This window comes from Carassius auratus, unplaced genomic scaffold, assembly GCF_003368295.1.
Source record: "Carassius auratus strain Wakin unplaced genomic scaffold, ASM336829v1 scaf_tig00045119, whole genome shotgun sequence".
In the NCBI taxonomy this organism is placed as follows: Eukaryota; Metazoa; Chordata; class Actinopteri; order Cypriniformes; family Cyprinidae; genus Carassius; species Carassius auratus.
The window spans coordinates 54,350-70,838 of record NW_020526880.1 but is presented as its reverse complement, the minus strand read 5'-3'; the positions used below and the strand labels follow the sequence as shown (position 1 = coordinate 70,838).

Here is a 16,489-nt window from a genome sequence, read left to right as displayed (position 1 = left end):
GTGTGTGTGTGTGTGTGTGTGTGTGTGTCTGTGTCTGTGTCTGTGTGTGCAGCTGATGGACCTGAAACTGACGGTGGATGGTTTGGAGAAAGAGAGAGACTTTTACTTCGGTAAACTGCGTGACATCGAGCTGATCTGTCAGGAGAACGAGTGCGACAGCAGCCCTGTGCTCGGGAAGATCCTGGAGGTGCTCTACGCCACAGAGGTATCTCACATCTCACATATCATCAGAAATCAGCAGACAGCATTCTCTGAGTCTACAGCTTTTCCTCGGAATTTCTGACTGCTCTCAGAAATCAGTTTTTCTTTCTCTGAATGGTTTTCTCTCTCGCAATTATACGTTTTTTTTTTCATAATTCTAACTTTTTTCTTGCAGTTTTCCTTTTTTTCTGAAGTCAGATTTTTTTTATCAATTTTTCTCTCGCCATTCATAAAATTTTCTACGAATTTTGAGATTTTCCTCAGAATTTTAGCTTTTCTCAGAATTCAGAATTGTTTCTCAAAATTCTATTTTTAATTTTAAATTTACATTTTCTGACTTTTTCTCACAAATCCAGTTGGTTTTCTTTTCACAAATAACAAAAAAAATCAGTTTTTTTTTTCTGAAAATTAAATATAATTTTTTTGTCACAATTGCAAGTTTGTATCTTTCAATTGTGGGCATGTAAAGACTAAAACTGTGGAATTAAAGACGCAATCACGTTTTCTGTTTTCTGGGTTTGTTTCAGGATGGTTTCGCTCCTCCGGAGGACGAGGACATTGATGAACAGCCACAGGACCAGGATGAATACTGATCCTCCCTCTCTCTCTCTCTCTCTCTCTCGTCATGTCATCCTTCTTTCTTTCTCTCCCTCTCTTTCACTCCATCCCCCACCAGCAGACACTAGGGGCGTGGTCTAATAGAGTGAGTAGGGGCGTGCCTATGCTAATGAGGTCTGAATTGATGCGGTGAAGCTGATGTTTTATTGGCTGTGGGTATAATGACGAATCCTGACGACTCGATGATGATGAGGCAGTGACACTTTCACACACACACACACACACACACACACACACTGATGTAGAGACACACACAGCCAAGGTTATCAACTAACATTTGTTTTTTGATTTGGCTCTAATCAGCTAATTTATTAGAGCTTGACGAGAATGTAAGTCATTTGTTTTATTTGCGTTGTGTTTAGAGGGTTTTACTGTAGTTGCAGTGAATGAAGTGGTACTAAGATCGAATCCCAGACAAAGCGCAGGTTAAATCAGCATCAAATCAACATGAGGCCTGTTCACTTTCTTATTCTGTGTGTCTGGTCTTCATATATTCTCCATCAGACCAGAAACACGTGTCAGGACACTAAACCGAGCCTTCGAGCTGATTATAATCAGTACTGATAGTGCAGGGGTGAGAGTTTTATTTATTTAGGACGGAAATGAATGAATACAAAATGCTAACTTTGAATGAAAAATGCTATAAATTCATAAGATGAAAAGAGACTCGGCCGTTACTAACGTTTAACTGACTGATGATATGAAACAGAGTTTTCTAGCTGCTATATTTTAATTTAACATTTCAGTCTCAAGTCTTTTTTATTTGATTGACGGGTCGGTTTTGATTGACAGGCCAGTGTCATTAACCCTTTCACACCTCATCAAACATGCATCCATGTGGAGTTTTACCATGTAAAATAAACAGTGTGTGAGGAATGAAGGATGTGTGTTTGCTGGTTTATTCTCATACGGACATCAGACACTAAGAAATGATTTAATAAATAATCATATCACATGTAATTAAGTTTTAAAGGGTCACAGTGATGAATATATCACTTTATATTATATATATATATATATGATGCATATGATTAAAAATATTTAGTCAAATAAAATATAAAAATATGGTCTCTTGTACAAAATATTTTATTTGTACATTTTCATTCATGAAGATGAAATTTAGTTAAGATTAATTAAAGTGAATACTGTGTCAGTTTTTTCCACACAATTTTAGAGTTTTTTGTTTTTTATTTTTTATTTTACATTTTCTTATTTAATTTTCAGTAAGTACTTTTAATTTTGTGTATATATATATATATATATATATATATATATATATATATATATATATATATTTCTTATAATTACACATGCATATGATTTTATTTTTAGTAGTGTTCTATTTTAATTGTTTATTTTTAAAAGATTTAAATTAACATTCGGTTTTATTTTTAAAGTAAAAATTCATTTCCATTATTTTGATGGAATTTTTAATTAGTAATAGTAATTGTTTTTATTTTTAAATTATTTAATTTTACATTTTCATGAATTAATTTTTAGAACGTGCTACATCGTATTTTTTTAGCCATTTTTCAGTAAGTGTTTTATTTTAGTTGCGTTTATTTTAAAACTGCTTTTTTTTAATAGTTTATTGTTATTTAACACGTTTGATTTGTATCATCTATTAGCTTTTCAACATCTCATTTTCAAAAGAATACGTTAGGCGTGAGTGACGTCACTAACAAAGAACAACTTCAAACAGCGCATCCGATCGTCTGCTCTTTCCTGTACGTGACCATAAAGTCACATGCTACTCAGCGGCGCTTCCGATTGGTCAAACGGGTTAGCTCCCCGGCATTTAGCCCGCGGGCTAGCGGGTTTCCCGGAATATCAAGTTGATTACATGAACAAACAGCTCATTTTCAGACCGCGACATACCGATTATATACCAAATACTACATGAGATTTACGTTTAGTCAGTTTTAATTAAATAATACACAAAACAGACAGCACGAGCACTAGTAGCACGGGCTCGGTTTGAAAGCACTCACCGGAAGCGCGCAGAGAGTGGATGAGCTGAAACAGGAAGCAGTTCCGCGCACCGCTAATAGACCAGACGTGGCAAAAGAACCGTTGGTTTGATCCGAACGACAGCGTCGGTTATTATTTATCACTGGTTTATTGTAGCTCGAGATTATGGCCTCCGGTGCGGGCAAATGGGAGGTGGTGAAGAAAGGAAAGAAACAGAACATCAGCAGCAGCTCCGGGGGAAAAACTCAGGAGAAGAAACCCGGCCGGAACGCGCTGAGGGACGCTAACACTGACAGCAACTGTGAGTCAAATCACAAAACACGAGAAAAACAAGCAGAAACACAGAGAAACCGACCTCCAGCTGCTTGCTATTCATCTGTGATTCGGTCTCAAGCACAGAAATAACATCATCATAACATCTGTCTTGTTTAATACCCGATATATCTGACCAGAAGAACCGAGCGAAGATTCAAAAACAAACAGAGTCAGATCTCCGCGATCCACTGTACAACAGAAAAATTAATATTTGTTATATACCAAATGTTTATTTTTCTGTTGTATTGTGCAGCTATTTTTAAAGCTATATTTATTATTTTATTTTCAGACTGTGTAAGTTGACTTAATTAAAGCTTAAATAAAATGAATAAAACTTGTATAGATGTCTTTAAAAACAACAAAAAAATGAATACATTCATTTAAAATAAATGTCCTAACTCTAAACTAATAAAAAACAAAAATAAATGCTCAGTTAATTTTCGCGGTTTTACATATTTTTAAGATAATGTAAAATTATCTTCAAAAATAAAGCTGATCACACACACACATATATATATATGATGAAAGCCTTATGTCTAAATAAGTTATATTCCAAATTTGAAGTTGATATACAAAAATGGAGGTTCCTGATTGTATGTGGGGCGTTATACCACACACAGCCACCGGGCGCCATCAAAACTCCATTGAATTTTTAATATGCTTTAATTCCTGACACAAATGTCTAAATATCTATATCAGTATTACTTCTATCACAAAACAATCACCAAATATGGAATCTTGATACTCAAGACCTTTCCTACAATATGTATTTTGTGTAAGTTTTATATATATATGTATGTATGTATATGTATATATAACTTGTATGTAACCCTTACTAAATTCTTAAGGATAGTAAAATATATTTTCACTTTATTTTAAACTTATTCATTTAAAATTATCTTAAAAACTAAAACTGATTTTATATATATACATATATATGCGCCCTGGGTGTCTGTGCAGTGTTGCTGGGCGTCTGGGAGTGTGGTGAAATGTGTGTCGTGGGTCAGGACTGGAGCGCTGACGCTCTTCTGTCTCATTCTGTTCTCTGTGCGGACGTTTGCAGACGTGATGTCTGAGACCATATTCGACGGCTTTGAGAAGATTGGGAAGAAGCAGAACAAGGAGCAGGTTCCTCCAGCGACCGAACCCCAGCAGAAGAAACCCAATGCAGCCAAACAGACCAAAAAACCCCCCGCCAGCGCCAGCAGCAAACCAACACGCTACAAGAGCCTGGAGGAGGCGGTCAGAGCCGTGAGTACACACACACACACACACCTGCTGATGAATGCATGTAGATCTGACACCTGTGTGTGTGTGTGTGTCAGCTGGATGTGCTGGAGCTGAAGCAGATGCTGGAGAAGAGTCAGAGTCTGTTTCCTGAGAATCCGAGCGTCTGGGTGAAGGATCTGGCCGGATACCTGAACTACAAGCTCCCAGCGCCGGACACCGAGCCCACGCTCAGCAGCTACGCTCACGGTCCGTCCAGATCACAACCACCGCCGCAGCTAGCGCTAATATGAGGAAACAGGCTTTTAATGAGATCCATATGTAGTGTGTGTTGTGTTGCATGATGGATCTGTCATATAAGATCACAATTGAAATATTTCTAGCTCTGGAGCATGTGTTCAGATCTTGTTTAGTGTTTTCCGAGTCATTATATCAGAACCTAATCTGAGTCTGTGTGTCTAGATTACCCATACTGCCTCGCTGGTAAGGAGCTGAAGGCCGTCATCAGAAACCTGCTGGGCAAGTGTTCAGACGCGCTGCCCGAGTTCTTGGACCACTGCGTGTTTACGATGTTACGAGAGCAGGACCGACAGCCGGGTGAGTGGAGATGACACGTCAGGTTCGTGATGCTCCGCTCCGAGCGCTCCGTGTTGATCTGTGTCTGCTCCACAGGTGAATCTCTGCATGGATACAGGATGTGCATCCAGGCTCTCGTGCAGGACAAACCCCAGATCGTCACGCTGAACCTCGCTGACGTGAGTCACTCTTAATTAAATTAATAATCCAAAGGATGTCTGAACAATTGAATTATTGCCACTATAATTTAATAATTTATTGTAGTTGAAAATGTATATTGATAAGCAAGACATACTGTAATTTTTCTGGATTTTGTTTTACTATTATGATGATGTTTTTAAATATGAGAGTGTGGTTTTAGTTTTTAGTTTCTGTTATTTTAATACATCAATTCAAGCCAAAAGAAGAAAAGCTGCCTGGTCAATTTGCTGAAATAAGATGTGTTGTAGATGATGGGGTATTTCACACTGGGCCGTTCAGTCGGGTCATTTCTAGGAGGAGGGACACCGACATAGACCAATAAACTAGTTTCTCAATATATCTCCTCTCAGATTCACATCGGGTGCTGAAATAATCCCTTGACATTAAAAATAATGAATGTTTCTGATTACATTTCCCTCCAGTTCTCAGAATAATATTACACATCGTGCTCTTCTTATGTGTCCTTAAATGCTCATTTATTGGGTCGACAGCTTGTAAAAACGTAGTTCTGGGTTTTTGAGCTTGTTTGCTGTACACCTCGTCACACAGCAGCGTTTAGGCATCGTTCTGATTTGTGTTAGAAGTCAGAAATGAGCAGGAGGCAGCTTCCTGCGATGGAGAGCATTGGAGTGTTCCCCCCCCGCTGGATGTGATTTTCAGATTGACGTGTGTCGCTCTGTCTCTGTAATACTCCTGTGTGACCTTTGACCCCCGTGTGACCTCTCCGCAGCACCTGGAGCTGCTGCGCTCCCATCAGAACCGTCCGGTCAAGTGTCTGACCATCATGTGGGCTCTGGGACAGGCGGGATTCTACGACCTCAGCCAGGGCATCAGAGGTGAGCGCCAGCGAAGACCAGAGAGAGCTTGAGCAATCATTGAGAAATAACTGCTGCTCTTCAGCTAGCTCTCTTTGGGATTTAACATGACCTCTATAACATCTGGAAAGCCTCACAGAAGCAGCAGTGATGGTGTGTTCTGTCCTGTAGTTTGGTTGGGGATCATGCTTCCAGTTCTTGGGATGAAGGCTCTGTCTGCGTATGCCATTGCTTATCTGGAGCGCCTCCTCACGTAAGTCTTCGCTGGAGCTCAATCTGTGAGTTCTGCACAGTCTGATTTGAAGCTCAGGTTCTTTGTGTCTGTGTTTCAGTCTTCATGCCAACCTGACCAAAGGATTTGGGATCATGGGCCCGAAGGAGTTCTTCCCGCTGCTGGACTTTGCTTACATGCCCAAAAATGCCCTGTCCCCGAGGTGAGACTCTCTGTGTGATGCTCAGGTCATCGTCCTGACTCTTATTCCCGTGCTGATTCATGTCCTGATGTTGTTGTGCAGTCTGCAGGAGCAGTTGTGTCGTCTTTACCCGCGGCTCAAGGTCCTGGCGTTCGGAGCCAAACCCGAATCGACGCTGCACACGTACTTCCCGTCGTTCCTGTCCCGAGCCACACCGAACTGCCCTGACGCCATGAAGAAAGAGGTGGGACACAGTTATTATTTAGGTTGTACTGAGGAGCTTTGAGATTCTGTGTTCTTTCTATGTATTTCTGACTGTATTCTGTGTCGTCAGCATCGTAGTGCCCTCATTAGTGTGCTGTCCTTGCTCTGTGTGTGTGTGCAGCTGCTCCGGAGCCTGACCGAGTGTTTGACGCTGGACGGACAAAGTTTGAGCGTCTGGAGACAGTTATACACCAAACACCTGCCTCAGTCCAGGTCAGTCTTCACCGTTAAACACCTGCGGACGACTGGACCCAACACTTCACTAATGCTTTTCTCCTTTTCTCTTCAGTCTTCTGTTGAATCACCTGCTGAAGTCCTGGAACACACTTCCACCGAAGGTAAGAGTCCGACACACACACACACACACCAGAGTCTTCCTTCACTGTACCGTGTGTTTTATTCCCATGTCCCTTTTAAATGTTATTAGGTAATATTTTGGTTCATAATGACATTAATGGGCATTTTAGGAACTGTTGATTTGGTCATGAATGCAGATCTATCAGCCTGTGCTCATCATGTGTTGTGGTTTAGTTGCAGAAAAACCTTCAGGACACCATCCAGTCGTTCAAAGTGACCAATGACGAGCTCCAGAGCAGCACAAACACACAGCACATCAGCGACTGCAACTCGCTCTGCCACGTAAGACACACACACACACACACACACACACAGAGGCTGAATTGATGCGCTACATGTAAACGATATTCTTTCATGTATTTTCTTTTCAAAATAACGTTGTTCCTTTGGAGTTCTTCTGCTTTTAAGAACCGCTGTTAGTGGGCGGAGCTAATGTGCAGACGGCAAGGGTGGAAACGGTGGAAACGTGGCATAAGTTGTTTGACTGTGTGCCATGTTTGTTTCCCATCAGTCTCTGCAGCAGAAGATGCACGGTCGGGGGTTCCCCTGGTGGCGCATGCTGATGATGTCACTGGTGTTCTTCGGGGGCTTCGTTGCGCATGACATCAGGTCACAGGGGTCGTTCGCCGGCTCGACCACAGATGTGTACTTGGAGAGGTCAGGGGTCAAGGCCGTATCCCAGCAGGCCTGGAGTAAAGTGTCACACTACAGTCAGCTGGGCGTCAGGTGAGGAAGCGTCAGGCGTGTGCTAGCCGTGTGTCTGCGTGTCACCTGACTCAGGTGTGTTTGTGTGTGTGTGTTGCAGCTGTCTGGCGGAGAACACGCCGCACTATTACTCTCTGGTGCTGGAGAGCACTGCGCCGCTGCTGGAGGACGCTCGCGAGCGGATGAAGGTCGCCGGACTCTTCCTCGCTCAGAGGAGCTCTGAGATCTGGCTGTGGCTGCAGGAGAACGTGCCGCTGCTCATCCAATGGGTCAGCAGTCTAATACTTATTTAAATATCATTTTATGGTTTAGTTTTTTCCACTTTATTTTAGTTGACTTGATTTTATTCTTTCTTCTTTACTGTGTTTGTGTAGTTTTGTTTAATTGTGTTATTTGAGTGCATCAGGTTGGTGTAAGCTGAGAGTGTTTGTGCTGATGTGGTCTCGTTCCTCAGGTCCACACACACACTCCGGAGAGTGTGTTTGAGATGCTGGAGTATGTGAAGCAGCTGCTGCTGTACGTCCAGGAGCGTGTGCTGGTGCCAGCGCTGCAGTGTGTGAGCGCAGCGCTTCAGAGCGTCTGGAGGAGCCTGCAGGAGTCCTGCGAGTCAGTCTCACACACACACACATAACACAGTCCAGCCACACGGCAACCAGATCCACATATCGTGTAATAGAATTTCCTTCCGAGAAATGAAGAGAAGTGTGTGAGACGCTTTATATATTTGCATAATGATGCATTTCAAAGTGAACGACTAAACGTATGATTCTAGAAGTTCACAGTGTTACTGCAGATGAAATATAACGTGTCACATTAAATGTTTTTGAATCAGGTAAGACATGGATTGATCATCACTCAAAGCCGTCTCTGCCTGTCCATCGCTCTCACATTACCACCATTACACTTTTTTTCTAATCGAACCCTCGTTTACCGCACAGTGTGACCATCTGTGACACACTCCTTTAAACATGCTTTGATTTGGAACATACGGTTTCTGTTTTTAACACGGTTTAGGACGGATAGTATGCAGCACCATTAGAAGCTCTGTATGTGATAAGCTGTGTTGTGATTGGCTGACGGCGTTGGATGTTTTGTGTGTCTGTAGCGGCGAGGTGTCGCTCCACTGCTTCCAGAAGCACCTGAGATCCTTCACCAACAGCACCTGGGTTTACCTGCAGGACGCCACGTCTGCGGCCAAGAGCCGAGCGCAGGAGCTGCTGTCCAGAGCGTGATGCACACACACCCTTTCTGTTTTCTTTGCTCTTTTTCGTCAGTTTGCATGATTTTATATCTGTTGTACTGACAGGTCTGTCTTTTATGCGGATGTTTTTCATGGTGTTCTAGCTCTGTGTGGATCACTAATGACTACTGCTGCTGGCTGAGCTCTGTACTTGAACACTGAACATTATTAATGTGACTGATTTACTGTCTGTCCTCAAACCCACCGGACCCTGAACAACACGGGTTGCTATGGAAACCACATTGTTGAAATACAATGTATCGTTTGAAGCAGATGTGTCCTGTAAGATGAGCTGATTTGTTACTTTGTAAATGATTTATAAATAAACCAATGCTGTTCAGTCCTGCTCACAGCTACTGTGATATTTTTTTTTCTTTTCAATATTCATTGTGAGGTGAAACCCAAAGCCTTCGGTTTAAAACATCCACAATCTGTGTTTTTGTAAGAAACGCATCCATCAAGACTTCTTTATCTGAAATCCGAGTATAAAGCTAAAAAAGTGTTCTGGTCTGAATCAGGAGAGAAATCTGCACAGATCAAGCAGCGTTTAAACAGATCTAAACTAATCTGTGAGAGACAAAAGGAGATGCACTTGTTCACTGGAGGAAGTGTTATTATGGATTATAGACTATGTATTTGAGTTAAAAGGGTGTGTGTTTTCTTTGTTAACTGATGGACTGGAGTGCTGTGGATTATTGGGATGTTTTTATCAGACTCTCATTCTGACGGCACCCATTCACTGCAGAGAATCCATTGATGAGACACTGATGCAGTGCTGCTTTTCTACAAACCTGATGAAGAAACACACTCATTCTGATCTGGGATGAGTACATTATCAGCTAATGTTAGCAAATATGGTAGAACTTCTACTTTTGTTCCGGTTGTTCTGTAACAGATCCAGCCCCTTCGATAGCTCAGTTGGTAGAGCGGAGGACTGTAGCGGTGATGTCACTGAGATCCTTAGGTCGCTGGTTCGAATCCGGCTCGAAGGAGGGTAACACTTTTCTTTTCTTCAGTAACTAGTTTCACGTGCAATGTTCCATTCACTCGCACAAAGAAGCTCAAGATCAGTGGATAAAGTAAAGGTACTGATAAATTACCAGAAAATGACTTTGATAGAAGTCACCATTTTGAATATAAATTGAGTAAAGTCTTAAAGTGTGATATTTATTGTACTCAAGTATGAAATGTATTTTTTCATATCAAATGTACCCAGTGTTCGAATTGTGTCAAAGCTCTTGGGGAGGTCCCACCCCACCCAAAACAAACAAACAAAAAATATATATACATTTGTATGTATTTCATATGTTAATATAATTTAACTTAAATTAACTTAACTTGTAAATTTCATTTACTTTATGTTTCAGAACATGTTTTTGCAGCTGAGCATTTACTAAATAAAAAATTAATACAAATCTATATAATTTGAACAGTGCACATGTAGGAATTTTATTTCAAGTAAAAAAAAAAACTATTTTATCTTGAATGTAGTAACATAACCCTTTCATATTTTCTAGCAGAAGTTGTCATAGTTGGGTAAACGTCTATACAGTGGCGCCCCCAAGGGGTGGCTGTATAAACTCTGGCCACCCCTGTGGCCACCCCTGGGATGATTTGCAGTGGGTAATATTAATTTAAATGCAGAATGTAAATTCACAATAGTTTAAGAAGTGAATAAAATGCAGCACCTGCTGCAGCCACAGTTTTGAGTCTCTGAGCAACATTAAAGTGCTTCGTTCCTGAATGAATCAACCGTTTAAATGATTCGGTTCAATCGCAATGACTCACTTATTAACAGTGACTCGCTGCCACCTATTGGCGGTTTTAATTTCACATTTTATGGAACCTTTTCATTTTTTAAATAATTTCAAACATCAGTTTTCAATGTTTTATCTTTAAAATATCAAAACATTATTTATTAATTTGTAACTGTAGGCTAAAGTATTCCATGTCCCACTGAGCTGCATTAAACAGTGTGTAAAAACATCTAAATGGCACTTCAGATGCAGCTTCTATTTTATCTGCATTGCAAAGATCAATTTTGTTTATAATGATTGCATTTGCTTGATAGAAGCCCAAATCAATTCAGATCTCTTGATTCACTATCAGTTCGCATGAATACTGTACTTACTTTTCTTGGGTTAAATTCAGTATTTTCTTTCATGAATTAATATTCACTTGTGTGTGCTTATACAAGTATCTTTTTAAAATGTATAATTTGAAAAACGAGTGTTAGATCGTGTCTAAATATTTATGCAAAACCTAAAAATAAGTCATCAGTTATGACCTGCAATACTGTTTTGAGCAACTAGACTAGATACATGTGTATTTATTAGAGTGGGTAAATAATGGCATTGCAAATGGAAATTATAATTTTTCTGGCCGAAAAAAAAATACTTTAATTTGCCTCTTTGCATTGAATTTAAATCTTTTCTCCATTTAACCTTAAATACTTCACTAATTGTATTAGACTATACATAAAAACGGAAAATAGGATACAATTCTTAACAATCTGTATTTACAGACGCACATCTAATCTGAATAGCTTTTTATGTGAGCGGCAGGACAATACTTCGATACAAAAAAAATGTGTGTGTGTGTGTGTGTGTGTGTTTACACAAAGCTTGAGTAGCAATATTGTGTTCAGTTTGAACTCTTTCTTCCATTTTTTATCTTAAGATAAGAATAAAAAACACTTCATGTGGTACTTATATTCTTTCATTCCAACACAAGTAATCATTTGAAATAGGGTTTAGATGTATTTACAGTTTGAAAAACGATATTTAAAATGATTTTAACTTGGATAAAAAAATCGTTGTGAATCATCCTTGTGAAATTAAAACCACCAGTAGGTGACAGCAAGTGACTGTTAATGAGTGAGTCATTGAGATTCAACCGATTCATTCAACCGACTCGTTCAAAACGCTGATTCGTTCAATAAGTAAACACCAAAACAGGCGATATTGTGTAGGCTATAAATAGCGAGTCACTTTATACCAACTTTATTACAATGTTGTAAAATTATTAAATTTGTTATCATGCTGAAATATCGAGAAAACAACAGCACTCTTTGGTGTGATTTAAATGATATTAAACCATAAAAATAAAAAAACATGTTTGCGTTCTACAGAAATTATAATCCCATGCGTGCTCTCTGTTTTAGCTGATAGGGTTCCATAATATCAGATCGCACATAAAACAACACATACCATATTATCGCAGATGATATACTGTATTATATCACGCACCTCATCCTTGACTTGAGAAAAAAAAAACGCTTTATCAGCGGTTGAGTGTGCACTTGGGAAAAGGTGTTTTTAGGAGTCTTCTTAACTCGCAGCAGACCCAAACCACTGATTCCTCAAACTTCTGCTTTCCTGAACTCTCAGTTCTTCTGGCTTTATTCTGTAGTAAGTAACGAATGTGCTTCGGACAGAAATATAAAAACTCAAGTACAGATACATTACACCACTGTCCAAGAAAACGGTGTGAACACATTCAACAAACCAGAGCACACGAATAGTTTACAGTTTTTTACAGACGCTAGGACACATTTCCCAATACTTAGGGCACATTTGCAAAACTCTTCACACAGTGAGCACAACAGAAGTCTATGTGGGCTAAACTGAGGATCAATTATCATTGCTTTGGCACAAAATGCATTCAGTGACTACATCTCTCAAATTTGATGAATTCTTTTCTCACTCAGACACAAAACTCTTTGTACAAACAGGCCAATTTGCACATGCTTACATACTGTTTTTAAGACAGCAAATTGCTACATTTCTACAGTAATATTTGAATGAAATATATTTTATTAAAGAAAGTGTTTTGGTAGTTGTAGTGCATTGTGAATGTGAAATGAACTGCTTTGCCAAGCTGAGAGTTGGTTAGGAGAACTGTGTGAAGAGTTTTGCGAAAGTGACCTAAGTATTGAGAAATGTGTCCTAGCGTCTGTAAAAAACTTTAAATGGTCATTTATTTTCTGGACACTTCCATGCAGCATTAACTAGATTAACCGGTCTTTTACAATTTTAGACCAACTTTGCCTTTTGAAAATATTCATACCCTGGTCCAAACAGGTCACCACGGTTTTATTATTGATTTAAGAAAATCTTGAATTAAAAGCTGTGTGTGTGTGTGTGTGTGTGTGTGTGTGTGTGTGGAAGTATAAGTGGAATAGACGCGTATTCAATAAACATCATAAATACTCAATTTGTTGAGGTCTGACAGAATGATTCTGTAGTACGTAGTGCAAATATGCAGCATATAGTACTTAAAATAAGTCAATTTTACACACCTTTTCATTGTCCTGCGTCCCTGTAGTATGTAGTATAGTATGTAGTATGGAGTACATAGTATGTAGGGGGATTAGCTCAGATGGTAGAGCGCTCGCTTAGCATGCGAGAGGTAGCGGGATCGATGCCCGCATCCTCCAAATCTTTTTAGCCCTGAATTATGAAGGAATTAAATGAAAATATATAAAAGTGAACAACTCGCCATGAAGTAGTAGAAACTTGATGAACATTTTTATATATTTTATTATGGTTTACCCGTCCTTGGAATCTGTAGTATGTAGTGCAGTATGCAGTATGCAGCACATAGTATGCAGGGGGATGTGAAACAGGAGAACCAAGTCTTTTCAACCATGAATTATGAAGGAATTATATTAAAATATTTAAAAGTGAACAACTGCACTTGCACTGAATTAAATATTAAAATATTAAAACAGTATACAGAATCTTAGTATGAAAAATTCTGAATAATCAAATTTTGCAATACTTTCTAAAATTATAAAATAATAGAAACTCGGCGAGCATTAAAATAAGTAAAGTTTAAGATATTTTATCATAGTTTACAAGTTCTTGGAACCAGTAGTACGTAGTGCAGTATGTAGTATGCAGTATGCAGCACATGGCGTGTAGGGGGATTAGCTCAGATGGTAGAGCGCTCGCTTAGCATGCGAGAGGTAGCGGGATCGATGCCCGCATCCTCCAAATCTTTTCAACTGTGAGTTATGAAGGAATTAAATGGAAATATTAAAGTAAATACTCATAAATATCTCTCACTAAATTATTTTTTTTAAATATATCCAGAATCTTGAATCTCAGTATTAAAACATGAAAATTGTAATTTTGCAATAATTTCTAAAAAATAAAAATAGTAGAAACATTTTTTAAGATATTTTGTTATGGTTTGCAGGTCTTTTTATGTTACCACGTCCTTGGAATCTGTAGTACGTAGTGCAGTATGTAGTATGTAGTATGTAGTATGTAGGGGGATTAGCTCAGATGGTAGAGAAAAGTGATTGGTCAAAAGTAAGCTACAGGCAAAACGCTCATGTTTTATACTTTGGGCTTAATTTGAGTAATTACGTTTATATTTCCATTTAATTCCTTCATAACTTGCGGTTGAAAAGACTTGTTTCTCCTGTTTCACATCCGCCTGCATACTGCAGCATACTGAAGCCCAAAGTAAGCACAAAGTAAGCCCACATGAGCCAATCGCGTTTTGCCTGTAGCTTACTTTTGACCAATCACTTTTCTCTACCATCAGAACTTACTCTGAGCTTACTTTGATATTCTTTTGGGCTTCCTTTTGCCTTTAAGCTTTCTTTGGGCTTCTTTTGAGCTTACATTGGGCTTACATTGAGCTCGTAAACATCTTTCACTGAATTAAATATTTTACAAATATATATATATATATATATATATATATATATATATATATATATATATATATATAGAATCTTGAATCTCAGTATTAAAACGCGAATAATCTAATATTGCATTCATTTCCAAAAATATACAATCTTAGAAATTAGACACATTAAAATAAGTCAATTTCTAAGATGTATTATGGTTTACAGGACTTTTCACGTTACTATGTCCTTGTAATCTGTAGTACATGGTGCAGTATGCAGTGAGGAAACTTGCAGTAGTCAAGGCGAGCTGACCGATGTTATGAAGCACGCTGATGTTTGCAGATTTACCGGATTGCCGTCGTCCCTGAGATCACACTCCTCCACACTCCCGAGTCCAATGGGGAAAGTCTGAACTACCGAGGATGCAAGTCCGAGATGTGCGTACTTTATATTGAGAAACGCGCGCAGACCTACGTCACCAGACTATTCGCCTAATCTTCCCGGTACTTTAGGCAGCGGTGGAAACCATAAGCTGGATAAAAAACAGGTGGAGACGCTGAACGCAACAGGTCTGGGGGGAAATAGTTCCTGGTACAATAGTTCCGGGTAATTTCGGTGGATCCTGCTGGTCGGAAGATGCCTGTTATAATGTTATTATGATCGAGGCTCTGGACTCTGTAACTGCTGTAAAGAAAAGCTCTGGACTGCTGTAAAAAGCACATTATTTGATGAAAGTGTTTGCAAACCAAATTTTATTACACTTTTGTTTATATAGCAGTATTTTTTTATTTATTAAAAAAGTGCACAACAATACACTACTTTTGAATGCATTATTAGTTTTGTGCATAACAATGCGAGTAATTGTGATTAATCACAGACAATAATGTGATTAATCAAGACTAAAAAATGTAATCGATACATACATTATAAAAGGAGAGACACGCGATTGGTCAAAAGTAAGCCACAGGCGAAACGTGATTGGCTTGTGTGAGCTTACTTTGAGCTTTTCACCCAAACTAATGCAAGCAAGAGGTTGTGGGATCGATGCCGGCATCCTCCAAATTGTTTTTTTAAACCGCGAATTATGAAGGAATTAAATGGAAATAGAAAAATAAATGATCATAAACGCACTGAATTATATATTTAAAAAATACACAGTGAATCTTGAATATCAGTTATTAAAAACATGATATTTTTGTAAAATGTACACATGGAGAATAATGCTAAAGGTTTCAATAACAAATATAGTGTATATTTATTATTGTAAAAATTCAAAATGTTGAAAAATATGAAATAATATGTATATATTATTCAAAATTGAAAAATAAATATGCAATCAAATAATTAGTGTTTATTTATCATCTAAAAAAATGAATGAATATATATATATATATATATATATATATATATATATATATATATATATATATATATATATATATATATATATATATATATATATATATATATATTACATTTAAAACATAACAAAATACATTGTGTCAAAGCAACTGAACAACATTCATTATAGGAAAACAGTGGGTCAATAATGTAAAATGACAGTTAAAGGCAGTTCATTCCATCATTAGGAAGTGTTGCCGATTCCGGTTTACCTAATTAATGCAGCCTAAAAATCCTTTAACAGATTTGGATATTAAAAGCATATTAGTATGTTATGTGTATGCCAGGTTAAAGAGAACTCTTGCTGCTGCATTTTGGACTAGCTGTAGTTTGTTTACCAAGCGTGCAGAACAACCACCCAATAAAGCATTACAATAATCTAACCTTGAGGTCATGAATGCATGGATTAACATTTCTGCATTTGACATTGAGAGCATAGGCCGTAATTTAGATATATTTTTGAGATGGAAAAATGCAGTTTTACAAATGCTAGAAACGTGGCTTTCTAAGGAAAGATTGCGATCAAATAGCACACCTAGGT

At 38.4% G+C, this 16,489-nt stretch overlaps 1 protein-coding gene, 1 long non-coding RNA gene and 3 other non-coding genes across 5 annotated transcripts; all 5 read left to right on the top strand.

Annotated features, from left to right (window-relative positions):
* Positions 1-25: 25 nt before the first annotated feature.
* On the top strand, positions 26-1,699 carry LOC113087711 (uncharacterized). The gene is made up of 2 exons (XR_003285608.1): positions 26-205; positions 729-1,699. It is a non-coding gene; the product is annotated as an uncharacterized LOC113087711 (long non-coding RNA).
* A 1,120-nt stretch (positions 1,700-2,819) lies between these two features.
* On the top strand, positions 2,820-9,255 carry LOC113087707 (transmembrane protein 214). Its single transcript, XM_026255632.1, has 16 exons — positions 2,820-3,091; positions 4,169-4,356; positions 4,431-4,581; positions 4,795-4,929; positions 5,005-5,087; positions 5,840-5,945; positions 6,096-6,177; positions 6,257-6,358; positions 6,440-6,581; positions 6,723-6,814; positions 6,891-6,939; positions 7,133-7,240; positions 7,470-7,684; positions 7,764-7,932; positions 8,118-8,269; positions 8,769-9,255. Exons 1-16 carry the CDS (start codon positions 2,956-2,958, stop codon positions 8,893-8,895), a joined length of 2,037 nt encoding a protein of 678 aa, XP_026111417.1. The 5' UTR covers positions 2,820-2,955; the 3' UTR covers positions 8,896-9,255.
* A 551-nt stretch (positions 9,256-9,806) lies between these two features.
* Positions 9,807-9,895, top strand: trnay-gua (transfer RNA tyrosine (anticodon GUA)). The gene is given in 2 exon segments: positions 9,807-9,843; positions 9,860-9,895. It is a non-coding gene; the product is annotated as a tRNA-Tyr (tRNA).
* A 3,373-nt stretch (positions 9,896-13,268) lies between these two features.
* Positions 13,269-13,341, top strand: trnaa-agc (transfer RNA alanine (anticodon AGC)). Its single transcript has one exon. It is a non-coding gene; the product is annotated as a tRNA-Ala (tRNA).
* A 486-nt stretch (positions 13,342-13,827) lies between these two features.
* Positions 13,828-13,900, top strand: trnaa-agc (transfer RNA alanine (anticodon AGC)). Its single transcript has one exon. It is a non-coding gene; the product is annotated as a tRNA-Ala (tRNA).
* Positions 13,901-16,489: the final 2,589 nt, after the last annotated feature.